Below are 22,717 nucleotides of genomic sequence, written 5' to 3'. Positions count from 1 at the left end.
TCTTACTAAATTATTTCTGAGTGTATTTATGAAAGGTCAGACACACACTCTTCATATACTGGTACTGCATAAAAGGCATACCTCAGTCTACCTGATACATTTTTTAGATGTTTTCAAAAGCTATGCAAGCAGACAGGTTGTTTATTGCAAATGGGACAGGAGATATCCCTTCTGTAAATAAAACATACCCGCCTGTTCACAATGTGTCCTGAAATGCACACTGAGCTGTGCCTGGTAAGCCCAGTATATAAAGCTGGGTATCCCTGTATACCTGAGGCTGCCAGGAATGAACTAACTCCTGTCTCCAGTTTGGCCAAGCACAATGACCGAAGATCTCAAACCCAGAAAAGCAGAGGGTGAAGATGTTGGCTTCTGTGGCAGAGCAGATAGTAATGATAGAGTGCCTGTCTGTTCTCAATTTTTAACTGTGTTAACTTTAACAAAAAATTGTTTTCAGCATCAGTAATCCAATTTCTATCAGATTTTTGTATGGGGCTCATTTGTGCTTCACTTTGTTACCCGGTGAAGAGCTAAGCTGGTATTGATAAGGTTCACAGAGCCCTATATCCTACTAAGTTATCTCAATTTGGGAACAATGTTGATCCATAGTACACATGTACATAGACAGGTGCACATGCCATGTAATTTTATTATACCACTGACAAGTTGCTTTGTCTAAAATGATACATAGGAAAATAGTAGTCAATAAAAGATAGATATTTTGTGGTTTATTGTTAGCACACTGACAATATTTAGAAAACGTGAATGTTTCTTACCACTGTACAGTTGGCCTAGGTGTGCCCATTACAGTGCAAGTAAGTGTGACAGACATCCTCTCCCACACACAATGTGCCCTGAGTGGGACCCAGAACATAGGTGCACGTCTTGCACACAGCTCTCTGAACTCTTTCATCTGTCTGGATTTTTCTTCAGCCTACAAAAACATATTGGGTATTGTCAGATTTAGGTGAATCTGCTTACAGCATAACCACAATGGACAAAAAAAAATATTGGTTTCCAGGAAACATTTGGTTTGTCATGTAAATAAATGTTTAAATGGGTTTCTAAAAATAAGCCAATGTAAATGGTAACTTAGTGAAAACACAGTCATACTACTCTAAATTCTTGTAAAACAAGGCAAATAAGAATCAATAGGATGGATTATTCTAAACCCAGTTTATATTTTAAGGGGCCACAATGTCATTTTACAAAATTATAACTCTTTCTATGTCTTTTTGTTCTGCTTGCACTATTTCCATCCCCCTAACTTTCATGTAAAAGTTCACCAATGGTAATTTTACTTTCTGTGTATGGCATCCCTGTAAACCTCTATCTTCCCAGCTAAGGTGGTGAAAATCAGAAAAGGGTTTTATTCATAAAACAAATCAGACGTTCCCCCATGGGATTCATCCAGATCCATGTGTTTCAGTGGCAGTAATTGATTCCCACCATGGAATAATTGAGAGAATGTCAGTTTCCCTGTTTTATAAATAGAACCCAAAGAGAGCTTTTTGCCACATGATTATGTATGCATTAAACTGCTGTCAATCTGCAGACATGGTTTAGTTCAGTAGAAGGGAAGAACAGATGACTTATATTTCAAATATAAATTGTGTTTTTTGGCACAGGAAAACTTAGTTGTAGTATCATATTTTTTGCATTCTAAACTCAAGAAGAACAATACAATTGTATGTTTGCAGGCCACATTTAACACTGCCTTGTTCTCTTCCAACCACAAACCTGCCTCCTTTGGATTATCCTCTTGGCTGACTGACATTTTGTGCATGATCTCTAGCCTGTTCTTTTTTGACCATACACCCTTTGACACATTTGGATTATCCGCCTGGTTTGCTGACTTTCTATGTTTGACCTCTCGCTCATGACTTACCCTTCTAAATGAGGCTTTGCGATCAGCTCTTACACGTAAGGCTCTGCAGGCTTGGAGTACCTTAATTTCCATTTTCTCCATTTCATTCCTGAATCCAGATTTTCTCTGCTCCCTAATTTCCGACCACAAGTCTTTGACATCACATTTTGGTACGTAATACCTACAATGGCATTCATTATTGGTCAGTAGGAGTTACAGGATAAAAACTGATTTCTTTTTGTTGCACAGCACTGTTCTGTTTGTCATGGGTTTAAACATGATTAAAGAAGGGAGAAGAACAATGATAAGAAATTTGAAAAAAAAATGGGAAGAAAAAAAATATCTACAAATATATGCTATAAAACAATTAATAATAACATTTTATTATTGCACCACAAAAGAAAAGTTCCTAACTTGTAAATTACGAATCAAGCACAGCATAATATACTGGTGGTGTAGTAAGTGAAGATAACTCACAGGGTATTTTCTGTACAACAGAATTTCTAAACCTACCAATCATACATATTTATTAACTGCAATATTATATCTATTATTTATTACTTCTGCCAATAACTCCAACATTGCAATGCTTGTATATCAATCTCCACCCAAATCAAACTAAATATTGCTCATTTGACCACAACAGGCTCATTTATCAAGCTTCTCATTCTAAATAATTACAACAGTTCAGCCAAAATCAGCTGGCAAATAGTCTTTCCATAACATGTGATTATCCAGAAATAGTTAAAGGAATGTTCACTATGTATGTGGCGACAATTAATTCTGTAAGGATGGAAATATGGGAACCATTTTTACCTGCCTGTTTTTTTAAAGATTCAGGCTTTGGGACTAAAACCCTGACAAGGAATATGAGTGGAAAATGTCAATCAGGCTTTCCAGATTTACTAGCTACAAGGTTATTTCAGGCCAGTGATTTACTAAGTAGGGAGGGAAACTGACCAGGAATAAATCATTGGTTTTATGAATTCTAAATATCTACAACAATGGGAAGACATACAAACATTTAATGACTGTGCTACATGACGAATATTTAAACTGGCCTTTTTATTTACTTTTAATGTTTACTATATTATCAAACATATTTGTATAACTATAATCATGAGTCATTTTTATCATTTGTTGGTTCAGATTTTGTAAAGTATTTTTTACAATTTCAGTTTGTTATGTTATGTTTGTTATGAAATTAGGCCCCAGAAATCATCCTAGATATAACTGATGTATCACAGTGGTTACAGGTAAACAAAGAAGTATACAATATCAAACTACAGACTTCAAATGCAAAGTAGAACCTCCCAAGTCCCCAAGAATCTGCTCTAAAGTACATTTAATCCAGACTTCCCTTTACACCTTACAAAAACAAGATCAATACCACTGCCAGCTAGTCCACAATTAGATATATGTAACACAATAACTTATATGGAAAAAGATGCTACTCATAAAAGTTGAACTGTTTTAGTGGGAATGCAAGCAGAAATTTAAGATCCAATAAAGTTTCATGGTAGACCCTCCACTGTTGCAGAGGCTGCTCGGCTAGTTTAGTTACTAAAGTTACTACCTAAGTAGGTATCCATATAAGTACTTAACCAAAATGTTGCCAATACCACTGAATGGAATTATTCCAAATCCAGCGTGGTATCAGTGTAGCAGAGAAAAATCTGACAAGGTTGGTTCAAACTTGGGGCAATGCATAGGGCAATTGTCCGATTTACCTGATATCACTGAAGACATTTCCAGCAGAAAACATTGTTATTCATTCCTTAGTGTGTAACTATAGCCATAACAGACCATGTGACTCATATGACACAAGCGTACAAGGGTCTAGATCCTTCTCAATATACTGTAATTTATATTGTAGCAATCATATTTGACAAATACTAATCTGGAGAATAGAATAAATATATTAGTAATAGGAATATCTAAAAATTATTTTGCATTAAACATATCAATCAGGTTTAAATATTTGCTTGACCTGGCACACACACACATATTGTGATTTGCTATAAACAGCCTAGGCCAAATCACAAGAGTTACCTTTTTGCTATCTAATTTTCTAAAAAAAACAAAAAAAAACAGTCAATCATTTTATTGTTATTTATTTTTAGAGCTACCTTGTGTTTACTTACAATGTGGACCTTAAAGTTTGTTCAGCTCTGGCTATTGAAAGATCAATAGATGAAACTGGAATATCCACCAACTCTTCCGCACTGAAACATACAACAGAAAAAAATAGCACTAAGCATTGTTTTGTTCTCTGCTTTATTTAGTACAATAGATTATTGAATAACCTTTTAAAAACATTACAGCAGAAACAGCCATATATACCGCTGTGCCTTTCACAAGATTACAGCTTTATAGGTTATCAACAGTAAGTTAGGGATTGTCTAGTTGGGTGTTAAAAGGATATTGGACATATTGTTTTGTGCTAGGATATGTGTCTACAGATACTAGAACTGATAGAGTGACAAATTTATGTGCTGGACTGCCTGTCCACTTATGTCTACTACTTTTCCCCAAAGCTGGCCATCTCCTCGTGGGAACCAATGCCTGTATGAATGAAGGCTTAAAGCAAATGCTCAGGGCTCATACCACCTCTGTACAAGCCGTAGTGCCCCCTAGTGGTGCTGTCTCCCAGTATGTGACACCTGGCCTTCATAGGAGAGATATCCCCTCTCCTCATCCACCGCCATTTTACTAGAATAAACAGCTGTAGTATCTATATGCAAATAAAAGGGAGTATTCACACTGTTTAGAACTAGGCTTACCAACAGATGGCTCATGGGGAACTATAAACAACATTTGATCTCTATATCTCTTTGCTCCTTACTGACTAGCAGTGGTGTCACTAGTGCTTGGCTATCTAGTTCCACTTTGTATGTTTTTTTAGCTTTGCCACTCAGATGCCACCCTGCAAATCCCATGTAGACTGTGCCATGTCTTTCTCCTGACTTTTTTTCTGAATGAAGCCCTCAGGCTCAGTACCACCCATGAACTCTGGCTGTAAATTTTTTACATGGAAGAAACCTGTGGCAATTTCACTTTTTGGACTTTCAGGCTGTCCAGGAGCCACAAAGAAATCTTCTATGTCTGGAAGACTGAAGGAATGAAAAATATAGGGGATCGTGCAAGGTGGCATGCCAATAGATACCTTATAAAGCCCCCATTAGGGCCCATTTAAAAAATAATGCAGTTTGCTGTAATAAACATGTTTTTGTTTGTTAAAGGGTGTTGCGATACTTTGAATTACATCTACAATGCACCTGAATAAGCATAAAAATGGTGCAGGGTTTTATTTGTGCATTTTTTCAATTTTTTAATGTATTTTCATTTGTTTTAATTTATTACTATTATAATATTATATTATACAAAAAATGATTACATTTATACAAAAAATGATTAAATTTAAATTTGTGGTTAAAAAGGGGTCCTTGGGCCATGACAGCTGTTTAAGAAATTTGCTTGTGCAAGATGATAGAAAAATACATTATATCATGGACTTCAGAAGGTTGCCCAGCCATTGTTTTGTTAAAACACAGCAGCAAAAATCACTGCAGCATGTATACATTTACCCACCAATATTTTGTAGGTCAACAGTACCTTTAGTTAAAACATTTTTGCTTTGTGGACTTAACAAAAATATATTTAACTCCAAAATAGCATTCTTTATAAATCAGGCTTTTTATTCCCAGCCAGGTGTTGTCTGAAGGCCAAATGTTTGTAAGTTCATTGGCATGATAAAGCTTTGCTGACACTGCTCCTGAAACTACTTAACACTTATGTGAACAGAACTCCTGTTTCCAAGAACAGTGTGTCACGGCATATTCATAGAAATAATTGTTGTCTGTGGTAAACACCTGTTCATACACATTGATTTGTTTCAGAATGCTATGACATTGCCAAAAGATAGCTCAGATATCATGGGCACATTTCCATAGGGACATTATATCTAAACTGCAACACTGGCATCAAACCTATATGGCCAAGTCGGTATTATAGTTAGCCTAACCCAGCCAAATCCTGCAATTACAGTTCAACAGTTAGATTAAAATACATAAATGGGAGTTTCTTTACCCAGTAAAAGATTAGGTAAAATTTACCTACAAGGACCTGCTTTACCCTTTAAGTATATTTTTAAATTTCATTGGTCCTTTTTGTCCTGTCCTAAGTACGTTCACTTTCCATCTTTCCAGAGGCATGCATGCATTGCATTCATACCTGCAGCATCTAGAGTACAAATCCAAACAGCAGGCCATGACTGCGCAGTAGCTTTCTATTGGATTCCATAGGCTTAGGAATCTGCTAATTTGGGGGACAATAAAATAGTATAGAACCCTATGGGCTGCTACTACGTACACGTGGCCAGCATAGTGAAGATCCATTAGTGAAATGCAAACAAGCACCAGTGGCTGCAGGCAAGCCTGTATCTGGGATAAGTAGATTTGTTAGTACAATGAGGGTGGGTAGACAAAACCATAAACACACTTATTTATTTATTTACTTATTTATTTATTTACTTATATATGCTTTATGGACTATAAAGTATAGTATATTTTTCCTTTTTTAAAGCCACAGTGCTTGAAGTGCCAAAAATTCAGTGTTGGACACTCACAATTACAAGCACAGGAGTGTATTTGACTTTAAAAAACTTCAAAATTAGACTTGTCATCTGCACCAGAGCTTTTAACAGATGATTCAGTATGTGATGATATTTGTAAAATACAATCATCAGCAAACAAATTTAAAATACATAGTCACCTATTTATTTTTACATTCAGCCAATGCTAGCTTATCTTCCTTTAAAGACTAATAAATCTATTTTAATGAGAACGATGTTCAGTGCCAGGGGGGATTAGTGCCTATGTAATTCTATCACTCTATGCAAACATGAATAAATATTTGGCATTTGATCTGCCAGGTTTAAGCACAGAAATTGGGTAGGGAAGGGAGTTAGCAATGCAATTATTGTAAAAGTTACCAATATTAGCCTGGGAAAAAGGTCTCACACATTTTTCACATTCTTCATTTAGAACATAGAAGACATTGAAAGAGCCATTCAGAACTTCTGTCAAAGTCACTGAGTGTATTAGTAGTGCAAATTAATGATAAGCAGCAGACATGAAGAACTATGTTTAGAGAGCCTAAAGTTCCATGTGCCACAATAAAGAAATTAGTTTCCATCATCTGTGTTGCAGTGGAGTTCAATGCACTTCACACAGCGTGCAAAATGCATAAAGTGCAATCGCTGATGTTCTCATTTGCATTGGATTGCAGTGCATGCATTCTCTCTATTCTTGTGTGCGGACCCATTTGGGTAAGAAATAGGGTCAGCATGGCAACAGACCGCCACAAAGATGGCTTTTATTTGCTGTATTACATACAACAACACATTTTCCTATAGTTGAAACCAATCCTAAATCCTGCCTGTAATACAGGAGTACTTACCAGTTCAGATGGTAACTAGCCCAATCTTCACTCTCTTTGAGAGCTATAACCATTGCGTTAGGGTTTCAGAAGGTTTTCCTATTTTGGAAACCTGTTCACTATTTTTATAATACTATATTTAAGAAGGATCAGGTTTTGTCCCTTGCTGATCAGTCCAACATAAATAAATATGACAAATGTGTGAAAAATGTTGTTACTTATAAAAGTGGTGATTTTGCTGAAAAGTTGCAATATTTGCAGCTGATCACCACTTTCACAAAGGGGCCTAACAGAAAAATTGTGTTATTTATGTATAAATAAGGCCATCTTTATAGAGAAGAACCTATCCCTTCTCTTTACAAAATACCCCTAAGGCTATGTACACATGCTAGATTTTTGTAATGGAAACAATCTTTCACAAAAGGCTGAAAAAGGAATGCAGGAGCAATGCACATACTGCGCCGTTCTGTTCTATTAAGGAGGGAGAACGAGTGAGCGGCACCCCGCTGTGCTCACTCCCTTTCATTTCCATTGTTGTCGCTCGTCTTCTGTTGGTCATGGATCCCTGAGGCTCGTATCGGTCGAGAATCATCTAACTTGTTTACATAACCTAAGAGTCATTTCTTCTTCCAAGGAATTGCAAATAGATACTGTTGTCTCTAAAGATCATATAATGTAGCCCTTTACATATGTATTTTTAAAAGTTGCAGTACCATGTGCAAGTGAAGTGTAGCTTTGTAATTGCTCACTAAGACAAAAACTAAGCCACTTTTCATATATTGTACAAAACAAAAGCCATTAAACATTAGTGATAACTAAACAGAGCCTGACCTTGTTCTAAATTTCTTTTTCCTTGTTGATGTTTCCATTTCAAACTTCCGTTTCTTCTGCTCAGATTCCTCTTCTTCTGTATAAAAATATTTGCTGGTTTTCTCCATCCTAAGTCTAATGAAAAAAGACAAATTTATGACAGGTCATATTTGCCTGCTTCCCAAAATGTTGTGTATAGCTGGGCTAACAAAATACAAGGCTTATATTGTATAATAATGCTAAATACATATGTTAAAATCTGCCTTTGTGTGATGATCTGTTCGCACCTACCTTTGAGTGAAGTGTAAGGAACATGTTTAGATGATGATTATAAGAATACTTAATATTGCATGCCCTTGGTTCACCTGGTCTAGAAGATGATAAAAGACTCACGCCTTGACATATCTACAGCAGGTTACTGCCATAAAACTAATTTTATCTATCATTGTGGCAGGTAACACACAATCTTACTTGCATTTTAGTCTTTTACAGCAATATTTACTGCCCAGTCTGCGTGACACAATATCCTTATTTTCTTTTTTGGGTACCCTGGATCTCAGTATATATCTAATTTTATATTAGGATTCGATCCTTGACTGATTGCATTAACGCAGAACTGTGACCCTCCCTTCTTCCTAATATAAAAAAAAACCTTTACGGCAATTGAAATTGTCACAGATGATTCAAAAGCCTAAAGTTGGTTACACCTAGGTAATACCTGGGTATACCTAGTCCTGTCCACTGTTTTCTTGATTTTAAAGCATTGTGTTATTGAAAGAAAGAGACTTAGTTTGCCTAAATGTCAGCAGAAATCTTGGAATTTTGGTAAAAAGAAACAAAATAAATTATTATTTAAATGCAATGCATTGGAATCAGTACAGAAAAGGAAATTATATTTTGATTAGTGATTAAGGGTGTAGTAAGCTCCTAAGGAGTTAGGACACTCCTCAACTATCATGAACTTGTTCTTCTGGCAACAACACCCCATTGTCCTCAATATCGTACAATATATTTTTATAGATAATATTTTTAGGACAGCTAGAACAAGAAAGATTAGCAATTAAAGCCATCACAGCCAAAACAAACAAAGCAAAAAAGTTACACTAAATAAATCCCCACCAATATATATATATATATAAAAGTATATCTTAGTTCAAACCAAATGTTTTATTTTTAGTTTAGGTTTGTGGGAGGGGATAAAACTACTGTTTTAACTCAGTCTGTCCCCTATTAGGGGATGTTCCTGTTTTATAGACTCAACATGTGAAGGAGCAAAATCAGTTTAGTCTACATCACTGTTCACAAAAAAGCATACAAACATACCAATGGATACTATAGACCCAAAAGTGCAAATGAAGCAAAACAGAATGTGCTCTACTTTTAAAAACTCAATGCAATACATAAATGGCAAAAGTGAAACCTGTAACACTGAGCCATACAATCCAATGCACAATTCTTATAGTGACTTTCAAATTCTTATAAATGCACTGTTTGTGACCAGCAAGAAACAAACACCATTATATGCAAGCCCTTCTGTTATTAAGTACCTATTAAGTTCAGGGAAATTTTCAAGAGAACATTTTATGCATGCTCATAAAACCTTTTTCTCCTTTAAATTCACGCATTTCGAGAAACTGCTGTATTTTGTATTCCAAATTGTCACATACACATTACAATTACAATAATACATTCTTTTTTTGCTAAGGCAGCAGGTACCTGGGGCCCACCAATGGACATGAAAAACTAGTTTTTGAGCCCACCAAAGTTTTTTTTCTTGTTTCCTTGTGGCCCAGTTTAAACCTGCACAATCTAGTTTAGTGATTAATTGCTTTGATTTAATGTCCTTTGCACAATGCCATTGGTATAGTTATTTCAAAAGTCTGTCTTGCAATCTTCCTTTTACTAAAGTGTATCTTATTGTCTGATAAATACTACCCGCATATCTCTAGTTTTCAAACCCCTGAACTGGAAAGAGAAATAGTAAAATAAATGAGGAATAATTAAAACCATCATCAACCACATAGGTAATATTATTTTTAAACCATTAATCATACAAACAAAACAGATAATAGTAAATGGATAAATTGTCCATGGTAAACCTATAAAACTCAAATATTAGCTTTGAATTTTTGAGCAAAAATGTATGTATTATCTGTTAATATGTTGTGCATGCAGATATTAGGTATCCACATACTGTCTTGTTAAGCATCCCACATTATTTTCCTTGCCCTCTATGTTATTATTACTTCTATTAGTAGCACATTCCAGTAGAATATACAATAAATGTATAACAATACATGACTGTGTTTAAATAATAATATTTATTATATATTTAAATTTTACACGTGTCCACATACTTAAAAAAATAAAATAAAAAAAAAAATGATTACAATTAACATAAATCTGACATGATAACAGGAAAAACAGTTGTACTTACAAATTTTCCAGTGCCTGTTTAGATCAAGAGATAACACCAATGTTCCTCTCCCCCAATACTAACAGCTCTCAACAGCTCTCAGAAAAAGAAGCTGATTCTAAACCCTACAAAAATAGCTTCACTATTAAAGGACGAGACTTGTAAACTGTGATCCCAAACAATCTCTGGGTTCATTTCAACAAAAGTTTTCGCGTACACTCCATCTTCTATTTTATAACGGGATGAGAGAATACACTATGGGTATATAAATATACCAGGGATTAAGATGGATTTCAGAAAGGCCATTGGGAGGGGTTTGATCAACAGTGGATTAAATCCTCTACATTGACATTTAAAAATAGGAGAAATGGCTTGAAGTGAATTGAAGTTAAAGACTTGGTGACTTATCAAAATATTTCTCTTTGTAGATATTTGTCCAACTTCATTAGCCATCATCCAGGTTCAGCATTTATTTCATGGATTGAGATGTTCATTTAATGATAGCACAATCAAGTATAGCCATGGGCCTGTGTAGCTGAAAATCTATTACCCTGGAATTATGCAAATTTTTTGTATTTCTTATTTTTTATATCTTTTTTATTTCTTATTATTAATTTTAACTGTCCATGTTGCATTTTTATTTGAGAGACATTTGTAATATTCTACCATCATGGATCGGCGCTGACTTTTAAGAGGTCTCCTGAGGTGTGACAAAGAGAATAACATTTGAGTGGAGAAGGGATCTGTCCTGGTAGTTCAGTGGATGACTGAACAGGGATGAACACTTTGCTTTCCTAGGAAGAAGAAGCTAAGGATGGTGCCTCTTGCTCATCTTCCCCCCATCCCCACTTTAAAGAACAAAACGGTGCTTTGTTTACAGTGCTTTTTTCTTCATTTGTTAATATAAACAATCACAAAAGATGTATCATCTCGTATGTACACAGCCCTAGGCTTGCCTCTGTTAGCTAACAAACATTAATTGGATAGCAGACTAACCGAAGGTATCAAAGCTGAGTCTGTAAACTTCAAGATGGGCTTAAATCCCAAATTCAGATTCTGCTTTTCTGCTTGTACTCCCCTGTCCTTTCCTTAGCCATGTCTGTGTTTAAAGAAAAAATGTTTTGAATATTCTACCAATCCTCTCCATGCTGCATAACATTTTAATTGAATCCGAACATTCTAAAGATAGCATTACAACTTTCAGAATGTGATTTTAGCAATATGGGCTTACTTCTGAACCCCTACTGACTTGATATATATTCTTTATTTCCTTTATAAATACCCCCAACCATGAAGAATTGAATTGCTTTTATCACATGCTAAAGGGATACCACCAAGATGGTAAGTAAAGTGTACTTTGGCTATTACAGGTTAAAATGGAGCTCAGAGTCTTGTTGTTTAGATCTTTGTGGTTAAAACCTCACTTACATCCTGCATGTCATATCACATCCTAGGTAATAGTAAGTAACTAATCATCTGCCTCAATCCTGACAGGCTCAAATGATAGGTCATTGCTATACTGCAAAGGTTTTTCACATCCTTCCATGAATCTTGCGTATAAGGGGAAATAAAGAATCCAGCTTGGGAAGAGTAGAACAGCAGTCTAGCACAGCAAAACGGAAGGGAAAAGAACTGTCATTGGTGTTCAATGCGATGCTTGAAAGTAACAACATATTTTGGCTGTGGTCCACAGGATTACTTAGAAGCTTCTTTGAATAGGAATGTGGTTTAAAACCCTATGATATACTGATGTGTAATTTTTCATTTTTTTATACAATATAATATAATGTGGGTTATGAGTGAAGCATAATGGGCATGTGACCAGCACCTGGCTCCTTATATGTCTTCTATACAATACTGTAACAGTGCGACCTCCCTACCACAATTCTTGCTCAGCAGGGAAAGTTGGATGTTTTTTCTGCTTTGCGTCATCCAGCACCTCTGTTTGAGTTCCTATCATAATGGCCACAGGTAATATCAGCTCCATGGAAGATGATACGTTATTATCAATAATAATAAAAATATTATTCAGACCCAGAGACCCAAGAAAGGATATTTTACAAAAAAAATCCCTAAGGGCTTGTTCCTACTAGTGTATTGGATTAACTTGTCAATGCTTATGACATGTGTTAATGCATTGGCTTACCATTCTTCCTTGAAGGAACTCCAAACAATTGTAAATCCAATTAAATATTTTATCATACGTAACCTATCTAAAGAAAATCATCTTTTTAACATTGCAGATCAGGATAACCCTATGTGGACATTAGAGATGATTAGAATTCCCAAATTCTTAATTTGTTGGAATGCAAATGCTTTTTGCCCATTCCCTCCTTGGCAAACCAAATTCCGGAGAACCTTTCATGGATAGAAGAGGTGTTAGGAAGAGGATCTAGGAAGGCCCCAAGCCAGTTAAAAGCTTTCAAAATTGGGGTGGGGGCACATGCTTTTTTTCTGCTTTGAACCCAAACTTCCAAGCTAATACTCAAAATTTGGAATAAGGTAAAACCCCAAATACCGCATAGGGTAACAGACATATGGTTGAACAAAAAAATGTGACATCTCTATATACAATATATAGACTGAATTGAATGTAGGGAATGTTTTTGACTGTTATTTTACCATATATTACATTTACAGGGATGTAAATAGAGTAGAGAAGGACTCAAACCCGTTCTGTATTCTATTCAGGGGAATTCCCTTCACTTCCAGGCCCAGCAAAGCATCAAAAATAATCATAGATATCTACAAAGTGAGGGGAATTCCCCTCTGATACTGTTATCACAAGAACATTTGCCCCCATTGCAAGATTTTTCAACACCTCTTCTTGATGTCAACTTTGACATTTTGACTTGCTGTCACAGTAATAATGGTAACCACAACAGTGGAAGAAGTTACCATATGGGGACCCCACCAAATAAAAAGTAGACAGAGGTTCTAAACGCTTACTACTCTATTCAAAATTAAAAAGCTGAGTCTGGTGAAACATTTGTTTAGAAACCATAAACAGTAGTGGCATATTAGAGAAGGAAGAATGTCACTTAGGCGGACTACAGACATCAGGCACATGCTAGAGTTTCACAGAATTATTGCAATGGAGCAGGTGCAAGAGATTATCGGAGAATACCAGCATAGTGCAAGATGTTGTGTGTCAGTTTATTAACCCCTGCAGGTTCACTCTAAGTAGACCAATAAACAACTGTCCTTTAGAGAAGGTAATCAGTCAAGTTATCCAGCCAGAGACAGATGGGTTTTCCATTTGTTATGATAAAGATATCAGTGTCTGAGTCTGAGGTTTGTCAGAATGTGTTTCAATCTGTCATCTCTGCATTTGAAAATACTAAGCGTAAGCCTATCTTCTGCATATATGTTTTTTTTCTTTTTGAATAGTGTGGAGAAGTGTTAGAACCTTGTCAGGTTTTTATTTAGGTTAGAAGGAGGCTGTGGGTGTTGATTCATGCATTTTAATTTGGTGTAGCTAGAATTGTGTTTATTAGGCATCTCTCTAACGAATAGTAGCTGAGGGTCAGGTAGTACCCTATGTTAAACTCTTGGGCATATTAAAAAATGTAAATATTGTTATCAACTCTGTATTGCGGTCATCTAATTTTTAAAAGTTTCACTAGTGATTAAGCAGCATAACCCTCTTTGCTCAAAGGGTTAGAGAGATCCCTGAGCATTGAAGGGACCATTTCATTAAACCTGTTTTCCTCCATTTACAAAGCTCATTGTAAATCTCCAGGTTCCTGATTTACAGCATATCAGACACTTTGACCCTTCTCCCCCAAAAATGCTACAAATAAAATTATATTTAGGCTCTAAATGAGTGTCATTCGTTTTTTTTTCCTAGCATACAGTACTTAGATTATGTCACCTCATTTCCTGTGCCAGTGACATGCAAAAAGAGAGACGCCATATATTTGTCAATAGTTACATAGTTACATAGTAAGTTAGGTTGAAAAGTAGGTTAGGTTGAATAAGTCCATCAAGTTCAACCACTAAGGAAAAAAACCGATCCCAGATATAAAACCCCATAAGACATAGTTGGTCCAGAGAAAAAGGCAAAAAAACCCTGGTACAATTTGCTTCAACACAGGAAAAAAATTCCTTCCTGATTCCATGAGGCAATTTGATGTTCCCTGGATCAACAGTCACTGTTATTTTTACTTTAAAGCCTTAATACCCAGTTACATTTTGTGCTTCTAGAACAACATCCAGCTTTATCCTAAAGCAAGCTATAGTAGTTGCTGAACTACTTCCTGAGAGAGCCAATTCCAGACGCAAAGTGTGCCCTCTTGTTCTTTGTAATGATCTCAAAGTGAATAATGGGGAAGAGAGTTCTCTATATGGACCGTTTATATATTTATACAGGGTGATCATATCCCCCTTACACGTCTCTTCTCAAGGAAGAAAAGATTCAGTTCAGCTAATCTCTCCTCATAGCTGAGCTCCCCTATTCCTTTTATTATTTAGTTGCCCTTCTATGCACTCTCTCTAATTCCACAATGTCCTTTTTGTGAACTGGTGCCCAAAACTGGACTGCAAATTCCAGAAGTGGTCTGACCAATGCTTTGTACAGGGGCAGGATTATGTTCATCTCTGCAGTCTATTCCTCATTTAATACAAGAAAGTACTTTACTAGCTTTAGATTGTGCAGCTTGGCGTTGCATGCTGTTAAGTCTATGATCTACCAGAACCCCCAGATCCTTTTCCATTTCTGACTTCCCCAAATGTATTCCCCCTAGACAGTATGAAGCATGCATGTTGTTAGCTCCCAAGCGCATAACTTTACATTTATCTATATTAAATGTCATTTGCCACTTGGCTGCCCAATCAAACAGTACATCCAGGTCTGCTTGTAGATTATAGACATCCTGTATGGAAATAATTCTATTACATAGTTTGGTGTCATCTGCAAACACAGAAATGGTACTTTTAATCCCAAACTCTATATCATTTATAAAGATGGTACACAGTAAAGGTCCCAACATTGAACCCTGGGGTACACCACTAATAACCTTAGACCATTAAGAGTATGAATTATTAAGTACAACTCTCTGGATGCGGTCTTTAGGCCAGTTCTCTATCCATTTACAGATTGACTTTCCTAAACCTATCGACCCTAACTTGCATATTACCTGTCTGTGTGGTACAGTGTCAAATGCTTTAGCAAAGTCCAAGTACACTATATCAACTGCTATTCCACTGTCTACCTGTTTACAACTGAAGTTTGACAACTTCTGTCTTTCTTGAAGCCATGCTGACTATCACTTATAATATTATTTTCTAGCAGAAAATCCTCTATGTGGTTCTTTATCAAACTCTCTAGGACCTTTGCAACTATGGACGTTAAACTAACCAGTCTGTAGTTACCTGGTAATGACTTTGCTCCCTTTTTGAGGATAGGAACCACATTGGCCTTACGCCAATCCATCCGTACCTTGGAAGTTACTAAAGAGTCTCTAAAAATTAGAAATAATGGCTTTGAAATAACCGAGCTCAGCTCTTTGAGGACACGTTGATGTAATCAATCAGGTCCTGGTGCTTTGTCAAACCTTTTTTTTCTCAGCTGTTTCTCAATCATATCAATTCTGAGACATTGTGACTCATTTAAGGTAGTGACATTGCTATTATGAATTTGGACTTGAGCTCTGACATTTTCCTTTGTGTACACAGAGCTAAAAAAAGTGTTTAGTAAATCTGCCTTGTCCTTATCCACAGTTACCAACCCAGCGACATCCTTAAACTAACCAGTCTGTAGTTACCTGGTAATGACTTTGCTCCCTTTTTGAGGGTAGGAACCACATTGGCCTACATGTTCAGATCTGATCTTTTTGCTAATAGTATATTTCAAAATTTTTTGGGGGTTTGCCTTAATTTCCTTTGCAATCTGTCTTTCATTTTGAAGTTTTGCACATTTTATCTCCTTTTTACATCTTTTCCTTTAGTCATAACAAAATAAATCATCATCAATTTTATATTTTTGGAATGCCCTTTTCTTGTTCCTTATGGCTTTTTTAACATCAGCTGTGAGCCACATAGGTTTTATTTTAGCCTCCTAAACTTATTACCCATTGGAATATATTTTTCAGTGTGCTTTTGTAGAACAGACTTGAAACATTCCCATTTCTGTTCTGTGTTCTTTCAGGACAATAGTCACAGAGAGCCGCACTTAATAATGGAAAATTTGCTCTCTTAAAATTAAATGTTTTTATCTTTCCTGTTTTTGCTTTCTGTTTACAGCTTACATTAAATGAAATCATATTATGGTCACTGCTACCCAGATTCTCTTTTTTTGCACAGTTGTTATAAGCTCTGCATTGTTAGAGAGAACTAGGTCCAGCAGAGTATCATTTCTAGTTGGGGCTTCTATAAACTGTACCATAAAATTATATTGTATATTGAAAAATCACAAATTTCCTCCCTTTTGCTGTTCCTGTAGTGGCAATAGAAACAATGATAACACCAAAAAGCTTTTTTTTTAGTAGGAAGGGGAAATGTAAAAACCTCTTTCACTGATGACACTAATTCTTTCTATTTCTTGGGACTTTTATTCTTAGGAATAAAAAAATGAAGGCACATTTTAGTGATCAGAGAAAGGGTTTGACTAGGTTTAGACCAGTGTTTTGTGACCTTTTTTTATCGAGGAACCCTTTAAAATAACCCTCAAGTCTTCAGGGAATCCCTACTATTAATAATTTATTCACAGCTCACAGTATATTAGTGTGGTGATCAGTAGAAGAATTCTTCCTATATTGCTGCCCAATGGAAAAATTATTACTCTTACAGATAGCCAAAAAGATCATCACCTCTGGAGGAGCCCTAGGGTTCCACTAAACCCTGGTTGAAAAAACAATTGTGTTATGTCCCTCATAGGAAACATTAGCTCGTTTAAAAAAGATCTAATCCATAGTAACAAACAGTTTTTTTTATTGTATAACAAAATACATTTTAAATAATGGATACAATACAAACATGTATAATTTATTTATATCAACAAAAGTCTTTTTTTTTTCTTTACACCTATACAGGAATGCAATATAGAGAAATATAAAATATAGTACAAAGAATGAAGAGACATGAAAAGAAAACATGAGGTCTCTGTGTATCTTTTATAAACAATTCACTATTTGAACCCAAATATTACCATAAAGATATATTAACAGTCCTTTATGACCCAAAGCCTAGACTGCCAATGTTATGTAGTCAGACTAGGCCACACAGACCTAGCATGGTAGAATTTCAGTGATATAAGAGGATCACAAAAGCAGCAGAACCTAAATATGTAACCTTTCAATATGACTGTCAACATGCATCATTACAAACTATAGATTGAATAATTATAAAAAGCCCATTTAAAGTTTTTTTATTTTTTTTAATGTAATACAAACCTGTGCAGCTCAATGCAGTTATGTGTGCTATACTGCTAATTAAGCAGTCAAATATTGTGAGGAAGGCATAATACCAGACCTAAAAATAGACCTGCGCTGTATTTTTTTTTCCGATACAGTTCTTCAAGTGTGTTAGTCTGTGGTGTAGTGCTGTGCAACACAGGTGCTTTATTCACGGGGTAATGCCCAATAAGTATGTTTTTCCCACAAATGAACTAGTGAAGCTGCAGCTTTTCTAAGAATTGCAGCATGATGGAATTTCCAATGGCCCAACATGCACACAATACAGTGTTCCCTAAACAATTGAGAGGTTATTTTTAATAAATGTACTCTCTTGCTGGCTGTGCCCCCTCAATATTAAATCCTATTGTGCCTGGATATATATCAGATCCACTATGATTCTTTGAGAATCCCTTCCTGAATTATTCTATGTAACGGATGAATGTAATATTTAGTATTTTGTAGTATTATAATCTAATTTTTTATAAATATAGTAACATCTTTTTTATTCTTTATAGCCATTATATTTATTACTACTACAAGATGTCCTTATTTAGGACTTACATACTGTAACTCTACACTGGTTTATTTACATGAATACATTTTTAAGTTAATGTTGTAACCTGTATGGTTGTTCATAGATAAAAGTTCCATTAGTAAATGATTGTTGTAAATCGTCAACCTGGTTCTGCAACCTATAGGAGCTACTGGCATTTTCTGTTGAAAAAGTTCTATTAGTATATGATAGTTGTAAATCTTCCACTGGGTGATGCAACCTATAGGAGCTACTGGCATTCTCTGGTAAACTATTTTGCAAAGCATTATTTTCTATTTGGTCATTTGGTAGTCCAGAAATGTTAACGTCTGACAGTAGAATTGGTTGACGTGTTTCTTTAAATTCCCCATGTCCTATAAATTCTGAATCATCACTCACTACTACACCTAATAATAATTCTAGTGGTTGCATATTATCCAGATTACTATTGGGGTTCTGGTTAAGGAGAGGAAATATTAGGGTGAAAATGTCACCATTATTTTGTAGCCCATCCAGGAGTGGCAGATGATCTGTTACTTGGAACTCCAACTGTGAATTATCAGAAGTCTTGTTTAAAACACTTGGGGTATGATTGCTCTGGTATTCCACATTAGTAGCCTCAAACAAACCTCCGTAATGAACTGATGAGTCTGTCACACTCAGCAAATTGGAGGAGGCCTGAGATAACAATGAAGAGTCTTTATTTGCAGTAGAAGTCTGAAACTGACTGGCATAAGCAACTGGCTGAGCATTCCCACTTTGATCCTGACATTGAGTAAGATTTAAATAATTCATCAATGGAAACATCGATGGAGAAAAGCCCATAGTACAAGAACTGCATTTTTCCTTCTTTGCAGTCATTAACTGGATCCCTGTAACTTTTTTGAAGTCCTGTATTGGTAAGAAAAAGATCACATTTATCATAATTTGTCACATATTTTTTAAATGATTTTTTCTCGGTTATATAGACACATATGTTTTGAGAGTGGCACATTTACCAATGCACTAGAGATGCTTTCTCTGAGCACAAGATGGTCAGATTTTTTAAAAAAATGTAGGGTTTTCATTATTCCAAGTCAATTTTGTTCATATTTTAATAATCATAATTGGGGACCTAACCCATAAGATACATGCCTTTGGCCTACAGTGCAACTAAAGCTATTATTTTTTGGTGAGGGATAGAAACATTAGTCAGTTTCTTTTTTTATTTGCCGTCTTCAATGATGAATGATAAAGTGTATCCTCTCCTGCCTTTCAGAGCTTTATTAAATCAGGCCCATTGTCTTTGGAATATGTGGTTAAATGAAACCACAATATCCTTTAAAAACTCAAAGAAGTATTTTTCCTATTTTATGTTATAGCTCCATCAGGGTTGTGATAGCAAAAAATAGCCAAGAGAGACCAAATATATTCTGCAATGCTGCATAACAATGAAACAAACAGCAAAGATGAACATTGAGGTTTATTTTTGTATTTAGATGTTTGAAGCTAGAACATTGTAGATCTGTATAGAATACCTAATCTGTTCACAATGCAAAACAACCAGTTCTACCAGTGTCCTACCCAAAGAACATTTTTAGCCTGCAGAGGAATTTGCAATAAGGCCATCAATATGTGTCAGCAATCTGGTGAAATGGGAGAACTGATTATTGCAAGTCACCATTGTTTACCTACATGACAGAGTATTGAAAACCTAGGAAAAAAAGCAATTGTAAGATTCTTTGATTTTAAATGGTTTTAGTTTGCCTTAGTTTTAGCTTAGTTTGCCCCATGGGGTAAATATATGAAATAGTGCATAATACAACTATTACCAGGTTCTTTTACCAGGACAAATTCAAAAGTGAATCTCCCCAGTGGGGCACAGATAGCAATTAAAATCTTTTGGATTCTGAATTGTTAACCTTAATTTAAATGGACATATTATGTTGTTAAAGTACATATAAACTCAAAACGTATTGTTCTGTTTTGGAGTAGTGAAAGGGTGAAAAGCTATGTCAGTTAAGCCAGAGGTCAGAAAGACCCCTTGGGGGGCACACCATCCATAGCTGTAGATGTCTCCCGTACAGATTGTAGGCTCAGGGTGGTGGGCGGGTTTTCTCTGGACACAACCCTTAGAACTGCGACGGGAGAGGGGGTTCTGTCATTATCACATCACTCCGGGGGAAGTTTCTTCCCTTTTGAGTGACACACGGCTCCCCGCGCATGCATGGTCAGGAATCCGTGCATATAGTGGTCCGTAGGTCCAAAAATCTTGGCGACCACCAAGTTAAGCTGTTGTTGTGTATTTCCCATTTCTTGTCATGAAAGAGAAAGCTGATCTCTACAAAGTAAGAGGGATTACCCCACTCTCCCAAAAAACATGTCCTCATTAGAAGATTTTTCTTCTATTCCTAATCTGAGTATGAGTGAAAATTTTGTTATTTCCCATTTTTTGCTGTTTTGGATCGATAGCCAACAGCAGGATTAGAGATGGTCTACAATGACAACAAAACAACTGACATAGGTTCTAAGCCTGGCGTATGTCCTTAGTAGTTCTGTGACAAATAGCAATAAATTTAGTGAGGTGTAGAGGTGTAGAGTCCAAAAATTACACCCTTGGTCTACCCCAATTCCCACTTTATCCAAAATTTACCAAACACTTGAGCTATGCATATACTTTATAGCTTTGTTCTATCCAACAGTTAAGATATGGAATTAGCAATAAAAACTCCTTTCCTTGCAGACACTTAGCATGCGGTCAGGGGCGGATATAGGTAGGTGCAAAGCATGAGGTACCCATACCCTCCTCAGCCACAAGGGGCCCCCAAGTCAGTTCTGAACAGGGGCCCACTGTTGGCTATGTCTGGCTTTTAGTCAGCAATATGATGCTACATGCAGCATCTCTTGGTCGGTTGCCTGCTTAACCACTTCCATTGTTTTGAATGAGAATGATTTGCAAATACCTGAAAACTGTCTTAAAGTTTTTAAGTGTTAGAAAAGTGTTTTAGAAACATTTGTCAGAAAAAAACACACTGCAATGTTGCAAAGTTGCTTCTACAGTGGTTTTTAGTATTTACTGTCTCCCAGTGGTTGAGGGCTTGGTAGGTGTTAACCACACTGCAGCTTGACTGATTGCCTGAACTAGCCCTAAAGCAAAATGAAAGTTCCACTTTTACAAATGTTGGATCGGGCAGGACATTATTGCAGAAAGGTACAAATGACCCTTCTACAATAATCATCCTTACCAGCCTGATTGCACCGGAGAACTGTCAAAAGTGTTGAGTATCCCCTGCGCTTGCAAGGACTAAATGATCGTCCTTGCGTTTCTAGGAGAGTTATGACACCTGGCCCTGTTAATCATGATGGCTGAAGATGGCTAAAAGCAAGAGGGAAACAGGTGAGTATAGTGGGGTTTAGTTCTACTTCAAGCAGATCTAAATAAAGAGTGGAAAAAGCTCATCAATGAACCAGTAGGACCTCTCGAGAAACATGGAAAAATATTTTTTTTCATCAGTTCCTAATTTGGATGCCAATAAATGTGCAGTCTTACAAAAATGTACTAAAAAATAAATAAATACAGAAGTGTTTCCCTTAGTTTAGTTGCATATATACATACCAAAGAGGTTGGAGTTTTTGCTTGGCTTCGAACATATTTACAACTGAGGTAAAGCATCACTGTACCCAGCACAACAGCAAAAATGGCAATGAGACAGATTATCAATGTGACCAATGAATGATCTGTGAACAATAAACAACAAAAGTTATGTCTATAAAGGTTCTCATTTATCTAGGTCATTGTATATCTAGTAATAGGTACTTATATTCAACTGGATTTGTTTTATTCTGTTGAAGACATTTCGCAGCATATCCAAGCTGTTTCTTTGGTTCACTGCAAAACATCTTCATTACTACCGTGTTTCCCCGATGATAAGGCAGGACCATCAAATAAGACAGCCCCCCCTTTTTAGGTAAAAATGAAAAATAAGCCCCCCCCGCAAATAAGCCACCCACCGATTACTTACCAGAATCGCGTGGTGCGGTGGGTGATTCCGTGTGTGGTTCCTCCGTGCGTCCTCTTCATGAAGAGGAAGTGACAGGACTGAAGTGACTCCGCCCACGCAGAACAATAACTGTGTACTGTAGTCTTCTTCATGGGTAAATAAGGCATCCCCCTGAAAATAAGCCCTAGAGCATATTTTGGCCTTCAAAAAAAATAAGACAGTGTCTTATCATCGGGGAAACAGGGTATATAAAAACAAGTACAGTTGAAAATGGCCAGA

At 36.2% G+C, this 22,717-nt stretch overlaps 1 protein-coding gene across 2 annotated transcripts in view; it reads right to left on the bottom strand.

Moving 5' to 3' along the window:
* The window catches only part of MYOM3 (myomesin 3), a 57,757-nt gene extending 35,276 nt beyond the window's left edge, over nucleotides 1-22,481 (bottom strand). The window contains exons 1-5 of one of the 2 annotated variants that reach the window (XM_072419303.1): nucleotides 22,054-22,481; nucleotides 8,138-8,251; nucleotides 4,012-4,092; nucleotides 1,889-2,048; nucleotides 777-934 (exon numbers count right to left, since the gene is read on the bottom strand). In XM_072419303.1, the coding sequence (XP_072275404.1) occupies nucleotides 777-934; nucleotides 1,889-2,048; nucleotides 4,012-4,092; nucleotides 8,138-8,244 (506 nt within the window). In that variant the 5' untranslated portion in view covers nucleotides 8,245-8,251; nucleotides 22,054-22,481. Of the gene's footprint in view, nucleotides 1-776; nucleotides 935-1,888; nucleotides 2,049-4,011; nucleotides 4,093-8,137; nucleotides 8,252-10,553; nucleotides 10,737-22,053 lie in introns of those variants that run through there. The other variant, XM_072419294.1, reaches the window with a different exon arrangement.
* Nucleotides 22,482-22,717: the final 236 nt, after the last annotated feature.

This window comes from Pyxicephalus adspersus, chromosome 1 (assembly GCF_032062135.1).
Source record: "Pyxicephalus adspersus chromosome 1, UCB_Pads_2.0, whole genome shotgun sequence".
In the NCBI taxonomy this organism is placed as follows: domain Eukaryota; kingdom Metazoa; phylum Chordata; class Amphibia; order Anura; family Pyxicephalidae; genus Pyxicephalus; species Pyxicephalus adspersus.
This window is presented reverse-complemented; position numbering and strand designations above follow the sequence as displayed.